This window comes from Panthera onca, chromosome A1, assembly GCF_046562875.1.
Source record: "Panthera onca isolate mPanOnc1 chromosome A1, mPanOnc1 haplotype 2, whole genome shotgun sequence".
Taxonomy (NCBI): Eukaryota; Metazoa; Chordata; class Mammalia; order Carnivora; family Felidae; genus Panthera; species Panthera onca.
The window spans coordinates 122,115,593-122,139,662 of record NC_138339.1 but is presented as its reverse complement, the minus strand read 5'-3'; the positions used below and the strand labels follow the sequence as shown (position 1 = coordinate 122,139,662).

Below are 24,070 nucleotides of genomic sequence, written 5' to 3'. Positions count from 1 at the left end.
GATTCTCTGTCTCTGTCTGTCTCTGCTCCTCCTCTCCTCATACATTCACTCTCTCTCTCTCAAAATAAATAAACATTTAAAAAAATTAAAAGTAGAATTACCTTATGATCCAGCACTTCCACTTCTGGGCATGTACCCAAAAGAATTGAGAGCAGGGTCTCAAAGAGACATTTGTAGGGGTGCCTGCATGGCTCAGTTGGTTGAGCATCTGACCTCGGCTCAGGTCATGATCTCATGGTTCATGAGTTCGAGCCCCACATCAGGCTTGCTGCTGTCAGCCAAGAGCCTGCTTTGGATCCTCTGTCCCCCTCCCCCCGCCCCTCCTCTGTTCATGTTCTCTCTCTCAAAAATAAATACAACATTTAAAAAGGGACATTTGTACACCCATGTTTATAGCAACATAATTAATAGTAGCTAAAACTTAGGAGCAACCCAAGTTGCCATCAACAGATGAATGAATAAGTAAAATGTGGTCTGTACATACAATGTAATGTTATTCAGCCTTAAAAAGGAAGCAAATTTGGGGGTGCTTGGGTGGCTCAGTCAATTAAGGGTCTGACTCTTGATTTTAGCTCAGGTCATGATCTCGTGGTTCGTGAGATTGCTTACAGCAGAGAGCCCACTTGTGATTATCCTTCTGTCTCTCTCTCAACCCTTCCTTCTCTTCCTCCCTCTTTCTCTCTCTCTCAAAATAAATAAATAAACTTTAAAAAAAGAGGAAGGAAATTTTTACATATGCTACAACACAGATGAACTTTGAGGATATTATTCGGTGTAAAATAAGCCAGTCATAAATAGATAAATACTAGTTGATTCCACTTATATGAGTTATTTAGAGTAGCCAAAATCATAGAAAATAGATGATGTTTTCCAGGGGCTGGAGAGAGGGGAGAATGAAGAGTTAATAGGTAATGGGTATGGGTTTCAGTTTTAAAAGTTGAAAAGTGTTCTGGAGATAGATGGTAGTAATGGTTGTATAAGATTATGAATGTATTTAATACCACTGAACTGTGTACTTAAAAATGGTTAAGATGTTAAATTTTATGTGTATATTACCACAATAAAAAAGAAAAAAGTATATATGTATTTACAAAGTGTGGACAGTCATCAAATATAATAATCACATAATTACTGGTGATTTAAAATTTTTATCAGTATTTTCTACTTTTGTATAATAAAAAAACTTGTTATATTGTAGAATTTACAGTGAGAATGACTTTTGTGATGAAAAATTATTTTTATAATGGCTAATTTCTTGAGCAAAAATTTTTTAAGGAAAAGAAGCTTCAGTGGTATATCATCTTCAAAAGGAAATGTCAAGAGGGAAAATTGTGTAGGAATTCTTTTAAGTCGATTTGAATTTTAATAAATTAAAGCATTTGGTTTAAATTTTTCAGAAAGGCTAATTTCTTATACTTTGTCAAAAAGAAATAATGACTCGCAGCCTCTGCCTAAAATAAGTCCTGGAAATAAAGCAAGTACAGTCTCCTGACTTTGAGAAATAACACGAGGTAGATATCGTACCAGGCCTCTGGGTGCCGCTGTCTGCCAGTCCGTAGCTAGAGTGAAACAAAGCAATCCATTGGCATTCTGACCCAGCGATCCCCGCCGACATTTGTGGAATATATCTGGAGTGGACTTCTTACGCCTTCTCTTCCACCATCTTTTCTAAATTTCTGCGTCAGGAACATCAGGATGTTTAATGACCCGGAATGAGGCGCTGCCTTTTCTCTCCATTGTACCTTTGTAATCCGGGAGCAACCATGGCAAGATGTATTAGGATCTGAGAAGCAGCATCGAGAAGAGATAAGAAAGAAGTCCCCCACAGGAAAGGCACACCGTGCGCAGTAAGCAGTTTCCCTTACTGTTGTCTTTGTTCAGCCTATTGAAGTATGCATCAGATGTGCTGCGAGATTCTAGAAGAAAAGGCCAGTGGTTTAAAAGTGGGGAATCTGGGCAAAGATGTGACCAGAACTATGGGTGAGTGCCGGGAAGCCTCTTTCCTGCCAGAGAAAGGAGCAGGGAAGAACTGGAGAATGACAGACTAGATCTATCAGATAATGTTAAAGGAAGTCTTTAGGCCCTTGAATCTGAAACCCTCACTGGAAACCCCATGAATGCTTTTCATATAAATTTATTCATCCTGGATATAAATAATTTATGGTTTTTAATACATTTTGTTTTGGAAATTGTGGAAAACATCTTAAAATGAGCATAGTTCATTCTTAAACCCCAATATGTTTGGATGCTACAAGTAATTCTCTATGGATTTATCACATTAGTTTCAGTAGCCATTTCCCCAGTCCCCACAAGTAAAAGAGATGACTAGGGCAGGAATGGACCAGAGGAGCAGAACTGCCACCAGTTAGTGGTAGGGAGGGGTAGGAACAGCTCGTGGCAAGATGAGGGAGTTGGATGCTAATGCCAGTGCTGCCATACTGAGCCACAAGAAGTACAGCAGAATCTGCCTACAGGAGAACCTGCCCTCCACCACATGCTCTGCATTCTTCAGGGGGACTCTACTGACCTGGATGACACTGTAAGGTCGAGATCCCCTACACTTACTACAGTCTCATATAGCATATCTACCATCTAAAAGTGACAGTACCATCTTTGATTTTTGGAGTGCAACAGATGCATCATGGAGTAGAAGAGAAGATTGGAGGCAGTTTAAGGGCCCCTTTCAAGATCCTGATTGAAATGGAGGTTGAGAACTACAGTGCTGTGCAGGTGACTTTCAGCTGGGTGTCTAGTCCTATTAAAGGCAAGAACTGTGGTTGCCCAAGCCAAAACAATGGAGAGATGAAAGATACAGAAAGTAGTAAACACACAGTCAAACAATTTACTTCTAAGAATTACTATGCAATTCTTTGTAAGCTACAGACAGATGGAATTCTAAACTGGAAGCAGACCATGAAATACACTGTCACCACCAGAGCCACCAAGGACAAGCTGTCCCTCTCCTCCAGCATAAGCATCACCCTGCATATCACCACCATCAACAAAAAATGCTTGTTTTCCAGCAGACCTCTTTCTGCAGTCCAGGAGAATGGGAACACCTGCTATAAGTCTCCATCTCACACTTTAATGCTTCTTACCCAGATGTGGGGCCCTGTGCACCTATTTCTTCCTGGCCAGCAACCTGGCACTGTGTGCACTGTCATCCAATGCGTCAGTAGGTGCAGAGCATGATGATGTTCACTGCAGGCTCCTTGTGATGGCAAAAATACACAGGCAGTGCTGTGGCAGGAGCTGCAGCCAGAAGTCATGCCCTCTTTGATGTGGCACCATGCTCAGTGCAGCTGGCTACCTGGTCACGAAAGTGACCAGCTGGAGAGCTTTGCCTGACTGTCTATCATATGCTTCAGACCAGCTAATATGACTCTTCAACCTAGGGAGGCACAAGAGTGAGATTAGCACCATGGCACTGTGAGCAACAGAGATGTTGCTCTACAGGGGTTGCTGGTCACTGCATACAATACCAACAGTCATCATGCTGCACCTGGTCTTTGCAGAAGTTGCTGCCAGAACTCAGCAATGGCCTGGCACCAGGTGCCAGGCAGGCAGAGCTACAATTTTACCTGCCTGTGGCCTTGTCCTTGATATCTGTGTTCTTCTCCTCACAGTGACTCTGGCCTTCACCCTGTTTCTGTGGGGCTCCTCCAGCCCTACTTTCAGTCTGGTCTCTGGTCCAAGCCTAGATTTGGAGATGCTTCTACTTCAAGTGAGATTTGCCCTAATTCTACAATCTTTGTGTGGCTTCAGATATTGGAAAGTCTTAATTTCTTGAAGTAAACCCAAGATACATCTTTTAACTGCATAGTCTCTGTGGTGCCTGCAGTGCAACCTTAAATATACATTGGATTCAAATGTTTACCTGTGAGTTTTAACACTTTTATTTTGTAATATCCTGTTATAAATCAACCCTGATTGGTTTTTTTGTTGTTGTTAAATAAGGAGAAGCTCTGCAAGTTCACGTTCTAGTTTCTGTGTGTATTTTAATTTCTTTCACTAGCTCAGACAGTCCCTTTGGTGAAAAGTTTGTTTCTATTAGTGTATATTCTAAAAACTTATATTTTCTGCTAAAAAGTCCTTTCCTTGAAATATTGAAGGAGGTTTGCTGAATCTTTAAGCCTTTGGGTTCCATATACTTGTTTTGAGAAGCTGAGAAACTATAGATTTGGTTACACAGGAATAGATATTCTCTTTCTAAGAACTGCTCTTGTGGCCTTTGTTTCCTTTATTTCCTTATTTTCTGGGCCCTTCTCAGTCGTGTTCATGGGTGGACTGCCAGTATCTGGCCAAATTTGTTCCTGAAATGTTAACCTCTAGAATGCAGAAAACATTCTTCCCTAACTTTTGGGTAAATCACTCGGAGCCTCAGACATTTTAATTAGTAACCTTTTACTAATTTTGCAATGAGTAAAAGAAGGAAGGCAATCTAGTTTAAAAATCTTGCTCTTTAAGAAAACCAGCTTCTCTTGGGGGAATATTAAGTGTGATTTTAGGAGAATGCATATTATTTTAATGGCCTGTCTAAAAATAAAGATGTGGCCATGTCCTTTTCAGTTTTGAAGAAGAATATCACTACCTCTTATGTCTCTTAAATTTGAAGTCTTAAATTAGATACTCATATGACATTTTCCAGTAAATTCTAAGAGCCCAGTGTTATTTTATTCAAAATACATTACCTTTGAGTGAATTAAAGATCTTTTAAAATCTACATAATACAAACACTTCAGAAAAGTGGAAAAATAAGGTTAGGGATAAAACACGTTCTTTGAAATTCTAAGGTTTCTGATATTGAAAGCACAGTGGAAATGAAATGGGACAGTCCAATTTTTAAATGTCTAGCTTACATCCTAAAAGTTTATTTATGCCTTGGGGCAACTGGGTGGCTTAGTCAGCTGAGGGACCATCTTTGGCTCAGGTTGTGATCTCAAGGTTCCTGAGTTTGAGCCCCACATTGGGCTAGCAGTTGTGCAAGCTGCTGTCAGTGCAGAGCCCGCTTTGGATCCTCTGTTCCCCCATCTCTCTCTCTCTGTTCCTCCCCTGCTCTATCTCTCTCTCAAAAATAAATAAACATTAAAAGAAAAAAATTAAAAGTTTACTTATCCTCCAGTTTTTTTCATCCTCCAGTCAAAAGGCAATTGCTCTTCTGTGTGGCCTGAGAAACTGTCAAATGGTCAAGCTGTAGTAGCATATTGGAGGTATGATTTTGTCACTGTGATATTACATGAATAACACATAGAAAGCAGATAGCTTGGAAATAGGGGGATTCTACTGTATATTGCAATTTAGCAACAGTTAGATGTGATTAAATAAAAATACTACTTTCTAATTCTCATACATATTTTGTAAAATGCTTAACTATTTCCTTGACAATAAACTAAGACTTAAGGAAAGATAGGTCAGGTTAATGAGAAGGGAATGTTTAAGTATTACCTAGGAGTGTAGTAACTGGTGAGGACTCTGGGCGCCGCTGTTCACCAGTCTGAGAGAGAGAGGCAGCATGCGCGCGCGCGCACACACTCACACATTCCCAAAGGGAAAAAAAATAAAAAGCTTCTTAGAACCTCCATCACCGCCAGATTGAAAACAACCTCCCTGAAGCTTCCTTGACCCTACTTCTGGACCACTTTCCGCTCTGAAATCTCCTGAAAATTCAGTTAATTTGGGCTTAGAAGAACAGAGAAACAATACTGTTGGTACCAGACTGGGAGAAAACTACGAAAGGAGAGAGCAATGGTGATTCGGGGGAAGCAGCCCAGCTGCAGTGAACTGTTCCTGCTGTGCCTTTTTCTGGGGCTGTTGTTGGAAGCTTGGGCCGGGAAGATCCAATACATGGTGCCAGAAGAGACAGACAAAGCATTCTTTGTGGGCAACATCGCCAAAGACCTGGGGTTACAACCTCAGGAGCTCACGGAGCACAGAGTTCGCATCATCTCCAGAGGTAGGACGCAGCTTTTTGCTCTGAATCATCGAAGTGGCAGCTTGGTCACAGCGGGCAGGATAGACCGGGAGGAGCTCTGTGCTCAGAGTGTGAGGTGTCTGGTGAGTTTTAACATCTTGGTAGAGGATAAAATGAAGCTTTACCCTGTTGAAGTGGAAATAATTGATATTAATGACAACACTCCCCAATTTCAGTTAGAGGAAGTAGAATTTAAAATGAATGAAATAACTACTCCAGGTACCAGGATCCCTCTGCCTTTTGGGCAAGACCTTGATGTTGGTATGAATTCACTGCAGAACTACCAGCTAAGCTCCAACCCTCATTTCTCCCTGGATGTTCAGCAGGGATCTGATGGATCCCGATACCCAGAGATGGTGCTACAGAGTCCCCTGGATAGGGAAGAAGAAGCTGTGCACCACCTCGTCCTCACCGCCTCTGATGGGGGCAACCCAGTCCGTTCAGGAACCCTCCGCATTCATGTTCAGGTGGTAGATGCAAATGACAACCCTCCAGCATTTACTCAAGCACAGTACCACATGAGTGTCCCGGAAAATGTGCCACCGGGCACTCGGCTGCTTACGGTAAAAGCTACTGACCCAGATGAAGGAGCCAATGGGGAAGTAACATACTCATTTCACAATATAGACCAGAAAATAGCCCAGATATTTCAATTGGATTCTGATACAGGAGAAATATCAAATAAAGAATCCCTGGATTTTGAAGAATACAAAATTTATCCAATGGAAATTCAAGCTCAGGATGGTGCAGGCCTCATGGCCAGAGCTAAGGTGCTAGTCAAAGTTCTGGACATAAATGATAATGCCCCAGAGGTAACCATGACATCTGTCACCACTGCAGTCCCAGAAAACTTTCCTCCTGGAACTATCATTGCTCTTATCAGTGTGCATGACCAAGACTCTGGAGACAATGGTGACACTACATGTTCCATTCCTGAAAATCTACCCTTTAAATTAGAAAAGTTAGATGATAATTATTACCATTTAGTGACAGAAAGAACACTGGACAGAGAACTTACCTCCAGGTACAACATCACAGTAACAGCAACAGATAAGGGAATTCCAACTCTATCTACGGAAACCCACATTTCACTGAAAGTGACAGATATCAACGACAACCCCCCTTGTTTTCCCCAGGATTCCTACTCTGTCTTCATTCCGGAAAACAATCCCAGAGGTGCCTCCATCTTCTCCTTGACAGCTCAGGATGCTGACACCAATGAGAATGCACTAGTCACTTACTCCTTGGCAGAGGACACCATTCAGGGGGCGCCTCTATCCTCCTACATTTCCATCAACTCAGACACTGGCATTTTATATGCCCTGCGATCCTTCGATTATGAAGAGTTCCGGGACCTTCATCTGAGAGTGATGGCGTATGACAATGGGGATCCCCGACTCAGCAGCAATGTGTCGCTGAGCCTGTTTGTGCTGGACCAGAACGACAATACACCAGAAATCCTGTACCCAGCGCTCCCCACCGACGGTTCCACAGGCGTGGAGCTGGCGCCCAGATCCGCAGAGCCCGGATACCTGGTGACCAAGGTGGTGGCAGTGGACAGAGACTCTGGCCAGAACGCCTGGCTGTCCTACCGTCTACTCAAGGCCAGCGAGCCAGGGCTCTTCACGGTGGGGCTGCACACGGGCGAGGTGCGCACTGCACGGGCCCTGCTGGACAGAGATGCGCTCAAGCAGAGCCTGGTGGTGGCTGTGCAAGACCACGGCCAACCCCCTCTCTCGGCCACCGTCACGCTCACCGTGGCCGTAGCTGACAACATCCCAGCTGTCCTGGCAGACCTGGGCAGTCTCGAGCCCTCAGCGGACCCTGACTCTTCAGGCCTCACGCTGTACCTGGTGGTGGCGGTGGCTGTAGTCTCCTGCATCTTTCTGGCCTTTGTGATCGTGCTGCTGGGACTCAGGCTGAGGCGCTGGCACTCGTCCCGTTTGCTTCAGGCTGCGGGGGTTGGATTGGCTGGCGTGCCAGCCTCGCACTTTGTGGGCGTGGACGGGGTGGGGGCTTTCCTGCAGACCTATTCCCAGGAGGTCTCCCTCAGGGCGGACGCCCGGGAGAGTCACGTGATCTTCCCCCAGCCCAACTATGCCGACACGCTCCTCAGCCAGGAAAGCTGTGGGAAAAGCGAGCCTCTGCTGATAACTCAGGATTTACTTGAAGGCAAAAAGGAAGCATTTTCTCAGGTAAACGTTTTGTAAATTTATCTAGGTAAAAATGATTACAGAGTTTACTTACCTTTCACTTTTTACTACTAACAGTTCTATTTCCCACATAGCTTTGTAGATTTCTGTTTACAAATTCTGGGAAATTATCATTGTGTGTTTATATCCAGGTATAATTATAATTGCTATTTCATTGAAAAGGAAACTGTAAATTAACTCTAATGTAGGTGATTGAGATGAGTATTGTGTGAGATGCTATGTTGGTTGTGGAAAGAGCACTGCATCAGAAACAGGAAGATCTGACTTTTAATATTTTCTTGCTTTCCTCTGGCCAAATAATCTTATTTTTCTGAGTTTACCATTCTCTTACCTGGCAAGGATAGGGTTTAACTATAAAAGATCCATCAATATTTATGTGACTAATAGTGTTTTCAAATTTTTCTCAGTTACAAATACTAATTTGTCCCTAAATTTAATATAGATGTTGTCTGTCAAAGTGCTATTTTATTTGGAGATGTTTGAAGAGGTAAAGATTGTCTAAAGTAATATTTTTATCTGTGTTAGGATTAAATTATACAAATCTATGTAAGTTGTAAATTTTTGTTGAATATCTTAGCCCTTTGCATAGTCTGTTATTTTTAGATATTTTATGCATGCTGAAGAGTACACTAGATGTTTAAGTAACTTATGAAATGAGGTAATAAAGTGCACGATGGAAAATTTACTGTGCAACTTGAGAAATAGTTTCAGAGCCTCCTATCTTGTATATTATGCCCATAATGGAAACAACTGACACAAACTAAGAATATATTTCATTTTAATGTGTGTGTTAACTCTTCACAGGAAATGTATCATAGATGAGTAAGTCCATGCTTTGATATACTTACTCTGCTCCAGTAAATTAAAGAGATATACCAAATATAAAAAGAAGAAAGCCAAAGCATGGTAAGGCACAAATAAAAGATAAATATATTAATGGACCAAAGATGGAAAAGAAAGTGGTGAGCCAGGCTAAAGCTGTGGAAATTCTAGGCTTGGCTTAGATGCAGACATTGAAGATCAACAGGTTGTTCCAGCACTGTAACTGGAACAATGTGCTTTGGGCTAAACAAGGGACCTGATCCACACATACTACTTGAATCTAAAATAAGCAGTTCAGCCCCTGAGCTAGTTCAAATTGGCTGCCTGCCAATTCCTGTGGTGACAACTTTTTGCAACCTGCAGACCAAGGGAGAGAGGTAGATCCAGATGCTGGCTTCAGAAAATGAACACTAAATTTCTTAGACTTGAGTTGTAATATTCATAGTATTACAGCTGCACACCACTAAAAGACCTACTTATGTCCTGGGACCTGGGATAGAATAATTTCAAAACCATTTGAGACAAATCCCTGAACCCAGGAGGGAGGGAAAATGGGAGAGAAAGTAGAAGAAAAAAACCAATTAAAAAAAAACTCTTCTGGGGCACCTGGGTGGCTTAGTCAATTGAGTGTCTCACTTCAGCTCAGGTCATGATCTCATGGTTGTTCAGTTAGAGCCCCGCATCGGGGCTTGGGGGCTTGCTGATGTCAGCACAGAACTGACAGGAATCCTCTGTCCCCCTCTCTCTCTGCCCCTCCCCTGCTCATGCTCTCTTTCAAAAATAAAGTAAAATAAAATACTCTTCCACTTAAAATAAATGTACAAACCAAAATGTTGAAACATATTGTCTTCTAGAGTTATTGTTGCTAATGAGATACTTTCAACAAATTGTCATTTTTAAGGTCTCTCCATTTTCTCTCTGAAGGCTTTAAAAAATTTTCTCTGATTCTTGTTGTATGTCTAAGTGTTGATTTTTATTTTTATTATCTGTTTGGAGTATACTTTCTATTAATAATATAAGTTATTTCAATTCTGGATTTTCTCAGCTCCTATTAATGAAAAATTTTGCTTCTATGTGTATCTTACAATTTTATTTATTATACCTCAATAAAACTGGAAAAATTACAAAGCAAACACTTAAAAATAGTAAAAGGAAACAAAAAAAGTTTGGACATTTAAATCTATACTCCTATATTACTCTTGGATTTAAGAAAATCACAATGGAAATAAGAACTACTGTAGAAAGGAACAAAAAGTAAAATATTATTTAAAATTGTGGAATACAGCTAAAAGAGTATTTAGGGGTAAATTTATTGACAAATACAATAACTAAAAGTTAAACAAAACAAATTATTTAAAATAAGTGAATTTAGCAAGCCACTCAAGAAACAAGGCAAAAAAACCCCCACATTATATCAGCATAAACTTAAAGAAAATAATAGGAAAAATAACCAAGGTAAGAGTATAAATTATTGATACGCAAACAAGGAAGAATTCTAATGAAAAAGCAATAGAGGGGCGCCTGGGTGACTCAGTCGGTTGAGCATACAACTTCAGCTCAGGTCATGATCTCACAGCTCATGAGTTTGAGCCCTGCTTTGTCAGGCTCTGTGCAGACAGCTCAGAGCCTGGAGCCTGCTTAGGATTCTGTGTTTCCCTCTTTCTCTGCCCCTCCACTGCTTGTGTTCTGTCTCTCAAAAAAAATAAACAAACATTAATTTTTTTTTTAACAATAGAAGCAGACAGTAAAAGTCATACTGAAACTGGTGGGAAGAAATTAAAATTCTGTCAAGTCCAATGGTGGGACTAATATACAGTAGGCAGATGTCATGGCTAAAATTCTTTTTAAAGATTTTAAAAGAAAACCCCAAATTCTGATTAAAAACAAAGTCTTGGAAAAGGATAAAGAAAAGCAAGAGAAACTGGGGAAAAAATAAAACAACTTGATAAAAAGCAAGAAGAATGAGTGGGAAATAATATACAGAGTAAAACCAGATATTGTCAAAGACAAAGAACAGATAATCTTTACAGAGCTACAATAAGGGATGTTGAACAATTATTTAATGAGACTTGAAATCATCAAAACAATGTTGATGAAAATATTTTTAAAAATCTAAGAAAAAGTGGAGGCCCTACTAGAAAACAAGGTGAGTTGATATCAATTGTTTGCAATTTTTTCCATTCTCAGAGGAATGGGTAAAAGTAAAATTGGGGGCACCTGGGTGGCTCAGTTGGTTGAGCATCCAACTCTTGATTTCAGCTCTGGTCATGATCCCAAGGTCATAGGATCCAGCCCTGTGTTGGGCTCTGCCCTGAGTGTGGAGCCTGTTTGGGATTCTCTCTCTCTCTCTCTCTCTCTCTCTCTCTCTCTCTCTCTCTCTCTCTCTTCCCTCCCTCCCTCCCTCCCTCCCTCTCTCCCTTCCCCTCTGTCCCTCTCCCCAGCTCTGTCTCAAAAAAAAAAAAAAAAAAAAAAAAGTAAAAATGGTAAAAGTTCAACACGGAAGAAACCCAAAGGCAAACAGACTGAAGTGGTACAGAAGTGGGCAATCTCACTTAAGAATGTTGATTTAGAAGCACCTGACTGGCTCAGTTGGAAGAGCATGTGAATCTTGATTTTGATGTCTTGATTTTGAACCCCACATTGGGTATAGAGATTACTTTAAAAATATATTTTTTAAAAAGAACCTTGATTCAAAATCTTAATTAAGATATTATCAAACCCTACCTACTATATATTTAAAAGCTTTGTTTATAGCTTATGACTTAGGGTTTATTTCAGGAATGCAAGGATATTCCAATATAAGAAAATCTAATAATGCAAAACTCCATATTAAGAGATTAAAGATAAAAAGCCATACATTCATTTAAATAGAGACATAATAATGCTCTTGAGAATATTCAGCATGTGATTAAAATCTTAGAAAACTAGGAATTGAAGAAAATATCCTTAACTTGAAGAATACCTATCAAAAACTTACAGAACCACCCAAGCAATCTACAGATTCAATGCAATCCCTATCAAAATCCCAATGACTTGTTTTGCGGAAATAGAAAAAAGCCCATTCTAAAATTCATACAAAGTAGCAAGAAACTTCAAATAACCAAAACAATCTTGAACAAGAAGAACAAAGAACAAACCTCCTTCAATTTCCTTAATGTTCCATTCTGGCTCTCACCTCCAAGCATTGGTACTGAGGTTCTAGAACACCACTCCAGCCTCTTCTTGACCCATCCCTACCCTTTAGGAGTCATCTTCAATAATGTCTTGGAAAAGTACTGACCCACCTTCTCATTGCCTAGTGGTCCCCACCTTTGTCTCAGTTAGCATATTGTATTGAAATACTCTGTTTACTTTCCTGTGTCCTCTCCTATCCTGTAAGCTCCCTGAGAACAAGAACTGTGTTCATCACGTTCACCATTTCTTTCTCCAGCATCAGTCAGGCATTGGTGTCAGGTATACAGTAGTGTCTGATAATTTTTAAAATACAGATGTTGAAGTTAAATCCTAAGCCATGAAGCACAGAAATCCAAAATGTATAGCCTTAGAAGATAAATTAGCTAATGTTCTAAATTTGATCTTATTGTCTTTGAATATAAAATAAGTTGAAGATATTTGGAGCAAGGGCAGTGGCAGCCTTGATTAATGCCTTTAGTGTTCACTAGGCATACTTTCCTACCAACTACTATCAAGGTCACATTTGTTTACACATTCTTATTAATCCTGAGAAAAAGATTCCTGACTTGAAAGAGCTACTTCTAAGGTATGGTAAAACTCTAAGATTCTTCAAAGCAACTTGAAAGTCACAAAGCTAACAAGCAAGAAATAACTTGGGTTTGCCTAAGAGGGTGCAGAAATTACTTAGGCCTCTGAGCGTCGCTGTTGACCACCTAAGAAGTAAAAGGCTGCAACACATCCAGTCCAACATTCCGGCTCCCACAACAAAAGGACTGGGTATTTGGCCCCCAAGCTTCCGGGCGGAAAAAAAAAAAAAAATGCAGCAGCCCAAATTTCTCTCTACAGTGACCTGGGTCCTGTGAATGCTGATCCCCACAGACCCTGAGGAATACAGAGGAATAAAACTGGATGCTGGAAGTTGCCTGGGAGAAAAGATTGCAGCAGAAGAAATGGAGGCTCTGCAAAAGTTATTACAACGCGGAAGGCTTGATCGGCTGTATTTTCTTTTGGTGGTTTTGTGGGAGGCCGGAGCTGGACAGATGCACTATTCTGTGCCAGAAGAGATTGACAAAGGCTCCTTCGTGGGCGACATCGCCAAGGACCTGGGGCTGGAGCCCCTGACACTGGCAGAGCGTGGAGTCCGCATCGTCTCCAGAGGTAGGACGCAGCTCTTTGCTCTGAACCCGCGAAGCGGCAGTTTGGTTACCGCAGGCAGGATAGACCGAGAGGCGCTCTGTGCTCAGAGCGCGCAGTGCCTGGTGAATTTTAACATACTCCTGGAAGACAAATTTAATATTTATTCAGTAGAAGTGGAAATAACAGATATTAACGATAATGCCCCTCGCTTTGGAGTAGATGAACTAGAGCTAAAAATCAGTGAAACCACTACCCCAGGATTCCGAATTCCTCTAAAGAGTGCGCACGATGCAGACGTAGGAGAAAACACCCTTCAGAAGTACGAACTGAACCCAAATGACCACTTTTCCCTGGTTGTGCGAAGCGGAGTGGATGGGAACAAGTACCCTGAGCTGGTGCTGGAGCTCGCCCTGGACCGCGAAGAGAAGGCTGTTCACCACCTCGTCCTTGTGGCTTTGGATGGGGGCAGCCCGGTCCGATCTGGCACCTCCCGCATCCACGTGACTGTCCTGGATGTGAACGACAATGCACCTATATTTACACAGCCTGAGTACCGTGTAAGTGTTCCTGAGAGTATGCCCATAGGTACCCGGATACTCACAGTCACCGCCACTGACACAGATGAGGGATACAATGCCCAAGTCGCATATTTTAAAGAGAAAAATCCTGGAGAAACCTCAGAGATATTTGAGCTTGAGTCGACATCTGGAGATATAACAATCATAAAGAGTCTAGATTATGAAGATGCCCAAGTCCATGAAATTGATATTGAAGCTCAGGATGGTCCGGGCCTTCTGACCAGAACAAAGGTTATTGTGACTGTTCTGGATGTGAATGACAATGCCCCAGAATTTTACATGACATCTTCTACCAGTTCAATTCCTGAAGGCTCTCCTCCAGGAACCATAATTGCACTTTTTAATGTACATGACAGAGACTCTGGGCAGAATGCATTTATCACATGTTCACTCCCAGAGAACCTTCCTTTCAAGTTAGAAAGATCAGTGGACAGTTACCACCGACTGGTTACAACCAGACCCCTTGACAGGGAACAGTTTTCCTCTTACAACGTCACTGTGACTGCTAAAGATGGAGGGAAACCATCTCTGTCCACGGATGCTTACATTACACTGCAGGTGGCAGACATTAATGACAACCCACCAACCTTCCCTCACATGTCCTACTCTGCCTACATTCCTGAAAACAATCCCAGGGGTGCTTCCATCATTTCTGTGGTGGCCCATGACCCTGACAGTGACGATAATGCCCATATAACTTACTCTTTGACTGAAGACACTCTTCAGGATGCACCCCTGTCCTCTTACATCTCCATCAACTCTGACACTGGCATCCTGTATGCATTGCGCTCCTTTGACTATGAGCAGTTCCAGGATTTGCACCTGAGGTTGACTGCATGGGACAATGGGAACCCACCCCTCAGCAGCAACGTGTCACTGAGCATATTCGTGCTGGACCAGAATGACAACGCACCAGAAATCCTGTACCCCGCCCTCCCCACCGATGGTTCCACAGGCGTGGAGCTGGCTCCCCGATCCGCAGAGCCCGGATACCTGGTGACCAAGGTGGTGGCGGTGGACAGAGACTCTGGCCAGAACGCCTGGCTGTCCTACCGTCTGCTCAAGGCCAGCGAGCCAGGGCTTTTTACGGTGGGGCTGCACACGGGCGAGGTGCGCACTGCACGGGCCCTGCTGGACAGAGATGCGCTCAAGCAGAGCCTGGTGGTGGTGGTGCAGGACCATGGCCAGCCCCCTCTCTCGGCCACCGTCACGCTCACCGTGGCCGTAGCTGACAACATCCCAGATGTCCTGGCCGATCTGGGCAGCACCAGGACCCCCGCCGACCCAAATGATTCTGACCTCACACTGTACCTGGTAGTGGCGGTGGCCGCAGTCTCCTGCGTCTTCCTCGCCTTTGTGATCGTGCTGCTGGGACTCAGGCTGAGGCGCTGGCACTCATCCCGTCTGCTCCAGGCTTCAGGAGGCGGGCTGGTGGGCGTGCCCGCCTCTCACTTTGTGGGCGTGGACGGGGTGCGGGCTTTCCTGCAGACCTATTCCCACGAGGTCTCCCTCACCGCGGACTCCGGGGAGAGTCACGTGATCTTCCCCCAGCCCAACTATGCCGACATGCTTCTCAGACAGGAGAGCTGTGAGAAAAAGGATTTTCTATCATCACCTCAGTCTTTACTTGAAGACAAGGGAGAAGAAACATCCCAGGTAAACTCCCTTTACGGTATACTTATGAGGTATTGCTAAAATAAATAGATATGTTTATTTACTCCGCTGCCTCCATTGTTTACCACATGTTTTCTGTTTTGCATATTTACTTGTGACTATATACCTTTTAAGGACATGAGTCCTGGTGAATTATTTCTCAGTAGTTCTAAGTGTTTACACCTTGTACGGGGGAAGAGGAGGCTAGAATCATTGTATCATGAATTTAAATCAGGAGTTAGTATTGGGTGAATATTATATTTAGTTTATCAAAGAGCATTGCATTAGGAAATGGTGTATCTGGTTTCCCATACTTTCTTTCTCCTCCCTGGGCAAATCTTCTTGTCTACCTGGATCAATAATTCTTTCTCTATTAAAAATATGAAGATTGAGGGGTGGCTGGCTGGCTCAGTCAGCGAAGCATGCTACTCTTGATCTTGGGGTGGGGAGTTTGAGCTCCATACGGTGGTAGAGTTTATTTAAAAAAAAAAAAAAAAGGAAGTCTGAATTTTATGTTTACTCAAGTGCTTTAAAATTCAAGGGTTTCGTTTTATATTTTAACCTATGAATAATGAAACACTTTAGTTGTCTAATGCCTTCACTCAGTTGTAATATTTTTCCTTCAGTTTGACAGTGAGGTTCTTCACTTTATTTGATTCATATGACCTTCCCTATTTAAAATATGGAAATTTAGAAATATATATGTTCATTGTGTCTTAGGAAAGTATGTCATGGTATCTCCACGTAATTAAAAATACCACTGACTTTTAAAGTAGCTCTGTGTTTGGGCGCCTGGGTAGCTCAGTCAGTTAAGTGTCTGACTTTGGCTCAGGCCATGATCTCACAGTTCATAGGTTCGAGCCCTGCAATGGGCTCTGTGCTGACAGCTCAAAGCCTGGAACCTGCTTCAGATTCTGTGTCTCCCTCTCTCTCTGCCCCTCCCCAACTCACCCTCTGTCTCTCAAAAATGAATGTATGTTTAAAAAAAAGTATTTAAAGTAGCTCTGTGTTGGTTGATGAAGTGATTGAATTCTTGTTTGCTCTATAATAAATGGGTAGTGCAATAGTAAACACATTTCTCTTTGATATTTTTATTTTCTCATATCTGGAAACCATATTTACTTTTTATCTTTAAAAATAATATGTCCTCAAGGGATTCAGAGGCTATATCAAATAATAGCCCTTAAAGATCCTTCTTATACATCTCTCTTCTCAAAGATTCCTTCTCAGAACAACTGTTAAAAATATTTCCAATCCCTCACCTAACTTCAGTCTCCCTCACAACCACTGTCTTCCTTCCTCATTCCTCTTTCTATGTTGGCTTTTAGTGTTTCAGTTATGTTTTTAATAATGAAGGACAAAAAAATACACTAATATTCTATGTAACTGGGATCACTTTAAATTGTGATTTGGAAGCAATCATATACTGAGTATTGTATTTAATGGTATTATCATCTTTCAAGGTGCTGTGATTTTTTATTATATTTTAGGGCATTTGAGGAGAGTTGATCTCAGTCAATGCAGTCTCTTGTGTTTATTACTATTACATAATTCTCTATGAGCTAAAACTGGAACTCACTGTGGAATAATACATCATAACATCTTTACTTCTTTTTTTATTTTTTTTAAATTTTTTTTTCAACGTTTTTTATTTATTTTTGGGACAGAGAGAGACAGAGCATGAACAGGGGAGGGGCAGAGAGAGAGGGAGACACAGAATCGGAAACAGGCTCCAGGCTCCGAGCCATCAGCCCAGAGCCTGACGCGGGGCTCGAACTCACAGACCGCGAGATCGTGACCTGGCTGAAGTCGGACGCTTAACCGACTGCGCCACCCAGGCGCCCCAGTCTTTACTTCTAAGTAATAAAGTTTAAACTGAGGAAAATTAAAGACAAAGTTTCTTTTAGTGTGTATAGTATCTTTTCACAAGAATAAATGCCTTATGGATAAGTTTATAACACTGCATAATTGAAATGACAAATATATTTCTATTTCTGTGTTTGGAGAGGAAAACAAATACAGAGAAAAGGTTTCTGGAACATAAAACAAAAGTTTATCTCTACTAGTTTCAGTTTTGGTGTTTAAAAACCACCTTTACTCTAGATTTAGACAAAGTGAACTACTTCCAGTACTCTGAAGTTGTGTGATTTCTCTCTCACATCTAGAAATTGCCATACTGTTGTCTCTCATATCCAGGCCTTTTCCCTGATCCACTTTTCTCATGTTTCTTGGGAAAGCCTTTGTTAACCTCCAGGGCCAGCTTGGAAGCCCTCCCATTACCTTTGGTTTCTTCCATTATGGTAATTATCTCAGTGCACTGGAATTCCTTGTTTGATTTTATATCTACCTAGCTTTGGGGAGGAAGTTGTTATGTTCATATCATTTACCTTGAATCCTCACATATTGTCTAACACCCAATTATGTTTAATGAATGGGTTCAATTACAGATATTGAAACTAAGATGTCAAGCTATCAAGGACAAACTTTAATGAGTATAACCTATAAATATAGCTGATATTTCTGTGTGGTTTTTAAACTTTAAACATTTCAAAACAGTAACTCCAGCATGTTTGAAGCAATATTAGTGGTCTTAAGGTTAGAGCATGGCTTCCTAAGGAACATACTTTAACATATATCATACTTTAACATATAACAATTGAACTGTGTGAAATAGACACCAATCCCATTATCTCTGATACAGAAGATTTCGGGTGTTGGGAAACTTAAAAATCACTAACTTGGGTTTATCTGAAAGGGTGCAGTAAACCATTAGGCCTCTGAGTGTCGCTGCTGACCACTCAAGGAGGAAAACGGGGCTGGCGAGCTTGTCCACCATTTCCTTGTTCCTAAAAAGCAAAGAACCAGTCAATCAGACTCCAGAAGATCCGAGCTGCTACAAAGCTCATCCTGTCAGTCAACCAGCTCTGTGACCCATAAAATAGGACCATAAAAGGCTTAGTTCCTTGAAAACAAATAAAATTTGAGTCCATCGTGGGTAGTTGGAACGGAATTCACAGAAAATAATTCACCAAAGAAGAAATGACTAAATACCTGAGATTCAGACACTGCAGAGGATTGGCCCTGCTGTTTGTGCTTCTGTGGACACTATGCAAGACTGGATCCGGGCAGATCCACTACTCTGTGCAAGAGGAACTGGACAAAGGTTCCTTTGTGGGCAACATCTCCAAGAACCTGGGATTGGAGCCCTGGGAGCTGGCGGAGCGTGGAGTCCGCATCATCTCTAGAGGTAGGACGCAGCTCTTTGCTCTGAACCTGCAAAGCGGCAGCTTGGTCACCGCAAGCAGGATAGACCGGGAGGAGCTCTGCGCTCAGAGCGCGCTGTGTCTTGTAAAATTTAACGTCCTTGTAGAAGACAAATTGAAAATTTTTGAAGTAGAAATAGAAATTAAAGACATTAATGATAATGCTCCTGATTTTCTAGCAGAGAAATTGGAAATAAAAATTGGCGAACTAGTGGCTCCTGGAACTCGATTTCCACTTAAGACTGCATTTGACCCAGATGTGGGCATGAACTCCCTTCAGAACTACCATCTCCGCCCCAATGACTACTTTTCTCTGACTGTGAAGCATGTCTCTGATGGGACCAAGTACCCAGAGCTGGTGTTGGAGAGGGCTCTGGACCGTGAACAAAAGAAAGTTCATCAGCTTGTCCTCATTGCTTCTGATGGTGGGAATCCTGTCCACTCTGGCAACTTGTACATCCAAGTGATAGTTTTGGATGCAAATGACAACCCACCAGTATTTACTCAATCTGAGTATCAATTAAGTATTCAAGAGAACTTGCCAGTGGGTACCACACTGCTCACAGTGAATGCCACTGACCCTGATGAAGGATTCAATGCTCAAGTGTCCTATATTCTAGATAAAATGCCTGGGAAAGTCGCTGAGATTTTTTATCTCAATTCAGTGACTGGAGATATATCAATATTAAAAAGTCTAGATTATGAGGATGCTATGTTCTATGAAATTAAAATTGAAGCACAAGATGGACCTGGTCTCCTTTCAAGAGCTAAGATTTTAGTCACAGTTCTGGATGTGAATGACAATGCCCCAGAAGTAACAATCACTTCTCTCACTGAATCAGTCCCAGAAGAGGCTACTGCTGGAAGAGAAATTGCCCTTATCAATGTGCATGACCGAGATTCTGGGCAAAATGGACAAGTCACAGTTTTTGTCCTGGGAAATGTGCCATTTAATTTAGAAAAATCAATAGACCAGTATTACCGCTTAGTGACAGCCAGATCTCTGGATCGTGAACAGGTGTCTGAATATAACATCACTCTCAGAGCCACAGATGGAGGAAGCCCCCCACTGTCCACGAACATTCATATCACTCTGCATGTTGCAGACATCAATGACAACCCACCTGCTTTCAGTCAGGCCTCCTATTCGGCCTACATTCCTGAAAACAACCCCAGGGGAGCTTCCATCTTCTGTGTGACCGCCCAGGATCCCGACAGCATCCAGAACGCCCACATCACTTTCGCACTGACTGAGGATACCATCCAGGGGGCGCCTCTATCCACTTATGTCTCCATCAATTCCGACACCGGTGTCCTGTATGCTCTCCGTTCCTTTGACTACGAGCAGGTTAGAGACCTGCAGCTATTGGTGACAGCCAGTGACAGTGGGGACCCACCCCTCAGCAGCAATGTGTCACTGAGCATATTCGTGCTGGACCAGAACGACAATGCTCCAGAAATCCTGTATCCCGCTCTCCCCACTGATGGTTCCACAGGCGTGGAGCTGGCGCCCAGATCAGCAGAGCCCGGATACCTGGTGACCAAGGTGGTGGCGGTGGACAGAGACTCTGGCCAGAACGCCTGGCTGTCCTACCGTCTACTCAAGGCCAGCGAGCCAGGGCTCTTCACGGTGGGGCTGCACACGGGCGAGGTGCGCACTGCACGGGCCCTAATGGACAGAGATGCGCTCAAGCAAAGCCTAGTGGTGGCGGTGCAAGACCACGGCCAGCCCCCTCTCTCGGCCACCGTTACGCTCACCGTGGCCGTAGCTGACAACATCCCAGATGTCCTGGCCGATCTGGGCAGCATCAGGACCGCCGCCGACCCAGACGATTCTGACCTCACACTGTACCTGGTGGTGGCGGTGGCTGCAGTCTCCTGCATCTTTCTGGCCTTTGTGATCGTGCTGCTGGGACTCAGGCTGAGGCGCTGGCACTCGTCCCGTCTGCTCCAGGCTGCGGGGGTTGGATTGGCTGGCGTGCCCGCCACGCACTTTGTGGGCGTGGATGGGGTGCGCACTTTCCTGCAGACCTATTCCCAGGAGGTCTCCCTCAGGGCGGACTCCCGGGAGAGTCACGTGATCTTCCCCCAGCCCAACTATGCCGACACGCTCCTCAGCGGAGAAAGCTGTGGGAAAAGCGAGTCTTTCCTGGTATCTCAAGATTTACTGGAAACGAAAGGAGACCCCAACCTACTCGAGGTAGGTTTATTTCTTTATTGGAATATTAAAAAGAGCAGTTATGCCAGTGTGATTTTATAAAGATTTAATATACATTTATTTGAAAATAAAGCAACATGGTAGTCATTAGTTCTGTTGTTTAAATAATTAGTTCCTCTCTTCTTTTGGGCGGTTGGTAGAGCGGATCTTCCTGACTTGGTTATGACCGAATGGGTCTAGGTAACTAGTTCTGGCCAATATATTGTAAATGAAGGTAATATGTGCTTCTCCCTGGGGAAAGCTCCCGATGGCATTGCAAGAATTTCCAGATCTCTAAGTTATTTTTTGAAATTGTGACTCTTCCTTCTACCTTACTGCTTGAATAACTACACCAAGAAAGAGCCCTGTGGTTGTCCTACATTGATGTGTATACCTGTGATAAATAGACCTTCTTCATCTTAACTGCCTGTGATTTGAAGTTTGTCACTCCAACTACTTAGCTTATCCTGACTGATACAAGTAAAAAATATGAATACTAGGTATTTTAGTCTCCAATAAAATGATGCTCAGCTCCTACCAAGCCAGGCCAAACTCTTCATCTCAATGACATAAAAATTGTTGGGTAAAAAAATGTACAGATTGGTCAAATGGTTTTACCTGTCCTGTAGTCCTTACTATGTATACCGAAAGTATGTGTGGGTGATTGTGTGCACTCATACTGATTTCAGCCTTTTGCTTGAAGGTGGGAAGGTCAATTGCCTAAATCATTATGAGTCTTGGAGTGGCATGTCTTGTCCTTTGAGAAGGATTTTTTAAAAATGCAAGGATATATGTCTCAGCCTCAGCAGGAGATTTCCGGACTAGCCACTCCAACAATGGAATAGGAGTCCTACAAGTCTTTTGAGCCAGAAATTGTTGGCCTATTTTGATATTTATGAAATTATATTCACCCATGAAATCACCTCAGAGAGTCAAACAAAATGAGACCAAATATATTTCATTAGAATTCAAATAAAGGAACCAATATCTCCCTCAATATATTAGAAAGAGATATATTCAAGAGTGTGAGACGTGGGGCATGAGCAAAATAACTGAGAGCAGAGAAAGGTATATTTTCACTCAAACGTGCAATACAGTACAGGAAAAAAGGCCCATAATCTTCAAAATACCTTCTTTAAGGAAAAATCTTTATAATACTAGTATCACTTTCCTCATAAAGAGAAAAATTATTAAATGGATAGTGCCACGGGAACTCTAGATACTCAAAGAGAATTTTCTAAGAATCCTATATAAAACAAAGCCTAAATATTAGATAAATAACATTTATCTAAATATTGTGAAAGTGTACAGATAGTACAAAGGCAGTACAATTTCTATCTACTTGTATTGATAATGAAAAATCTCAGATATTCCATTTTCACCATACAGGACTTAAAAATTTTTTTTTAGAAGGGGCGCCTGGGTGGCTCAGTCGGTTGAGCGTCCGACTTCAGCTCAGGTCATGATCTCGCGGTCCGTGAGTTTGAGCCCCGCATCGGGCTCTGTGCTGACAGCTCAGAGCCTGGAGCCTGCTTCGGATTCTGTGTCTCCCTCTCTCTCTGCCCCTCCCCTGCTCATGCTCTGTCTCTCTCTGTCTCTGTCAAAAATAAATAAACATTAAAAAAAAATTAAAAAAAAAATTTTTTTTAGAAGTTATTTATTTTTGAGAGAGAGAGACACAGAACCCAAGAGGGGGAGGGCAGAGAGAAAGGCAGACACAGTATCAGAAGGAGGCTTCAGGCTCTAAGCTGTCAGCGTAGAGCCCAATGCGGGCTCGAACTCACGAGCCGAGTCGTGAGATCATGACCTGAGCCGAAGTCTGAGATCATGACCTGAGCCGAAGTCAGATGCTCAACCGACTGAGCCATCCAGGTGCCCCCACCAAAAACTACATTTAAAAGGATGGGCAAGAATTCATTACAACAGAAAGGTGGAGGATTTATGGCAAAAGGAACAGAAAATATAAAGTCATGAGGTAGAGAAAAAAATGAAAATAACATCTTCGGAAAATAGATAATCATCTGTTTTGACTGGGGTGTAATATGAGTATGGTGGGTGCAAAGCAGTGGAATAAATCACTACATTGGTATATAATTTGGCAGTGCATTTGAAATAAAGGTATTTGCTTTAGTTACCCAATATGAGTTCAAAGATCAAAGGCTAAGTTCCAAAATGAAGTGTCTAAGGATTCTCAATGCCTCTCCAATATTTACTAGTGATCAAGTCAAATTCATTGGTATAAATTCAATGGTATAAATGGTATAAATCAGCTGGAGCTGAGTATTGGGATTATGGAGGTTATATATACATTAATATAGTAAAAAGCACTGATTGCATAAAAATAAGTAAAATAAATTTTTCACAAGATTCAGCTCTATAAAAGCAGGTGTACTAAATTAGTCACTTTAAAATATTAGGCTGTGCTGTGCTGTACTTAATGGGAAGATTACCTATGTTTTAAAAAATTGAGCAATATATTAAAATAAGTCTAGGGTCTTGATTCACTCTTTTTTTGCAAAGACTGTATCTTTGAAAAATATTACTGAGTTGATAACGTATTTATGGAGAGAGTTAAAATAAGGGAGGTTATGCATTTTACAAAAATGTAAGGATCATAGTATCCGCTCAAATGTGGGTAAAAAGCCAGTAATTTTTTGGTTACATCCATACTAGTCATGCCAGTGTTTGTAAATACAGTGGAATCATTAAAGATATTTTTGCCCCCAAAACTGAAAAAAAAAAATGGTTGTATGCCATGTGAAATTTTTTAATACAAAAAAGAATGTAAAATTATGGCAACACTTATGAAATAATAAAGATAGAAAATATCCAATTTAGAGGAGAAAAATGAGTATTTGGTTTTTTTACACCAAATAAAAAGACAACATACATAAAGAGCTTACCCTTTGAGAGTAAATGGCTCCACAATATGCAATTCTCCCAGACAACCTCCGAGCGCCGCTGTTGACCGAAGGGAAGAAAGGGGTTCTCCGTTCTGCGTGAAAGTAGGGCAGTGTTTTCCTGCTTTGTCTTGCGCACATCAGAACGCGGAGGCAGCGCCA

The 24,070-nt window shown here is 42.0% G+C and overlaps 1 protein-coding gene and 1 long non-coding RNA gene across 7 annotated transcripts in view; one reads left to right on the top strand and one right to left on the bottom strand.

The window, feature by feature from the left end:
• The window catches only part of LOC132675880 (protocadherin gamma-C4), a 176,218-nt gene that overhangs the window by 5,096 nt on the left and 147,052 nt on the right, over window positions 1-24,070 (top strand). Inside the window, exon 2 of one of the 4 annotated variants that reach the window (XM_078450217.2) lies at window positions 1,686-8,166. The exons of 1 other annotated variant lie outside the window; for it this stretch is intronic. In XM_078450217.2, coding sequence (XP_078306343.1) covers window positions 5,746-8,166 — 2,421 coding nt within the window. In that variant the 5' untranslated portion in view covers window positions 1,686-5,745. Of the gene's footprint in view, window positions 1-1,685; window positions 8,167-13,054; window positions 15,552-18,419; window positions 21,012-24,070 lie in introns of those variants that run through there. 2 more of the 4 variants (XM_078450220.2, XM_078450203.2) reach the window with 2 other exon arrangements.
• On the bottom strand, window positions 5,859-24,008 carry LOC144616955 (uncharacterized). Of its 3 annotated transcripts, XR_013556907.1 has the most exons (6): window positions 19,936-20,020; window positions 18,600-18,911; window positions 18,287-18,394; window positions 15,207-15,481; window positions 7,822-8,096; window positions 5,859-6,097 (listed from the first exon to the last, which is right to left on the bottom strand). It is a non-coding gene; the product is annotated as an uncharacterized LOC144616955 (long non-coding RNA). The 3 variants fall into 3 exon arrangements; XR_014135299.1 differs by lacking the exons at window positions 18,600-18,911; window positions 19,936-20,020 and adding an exon at window positions 23,912-24,008; XR_013556906.1 differs by lacking the exon at window positions 18,600-18,911 and having other exon boundaries at window positions 19,936-20,019.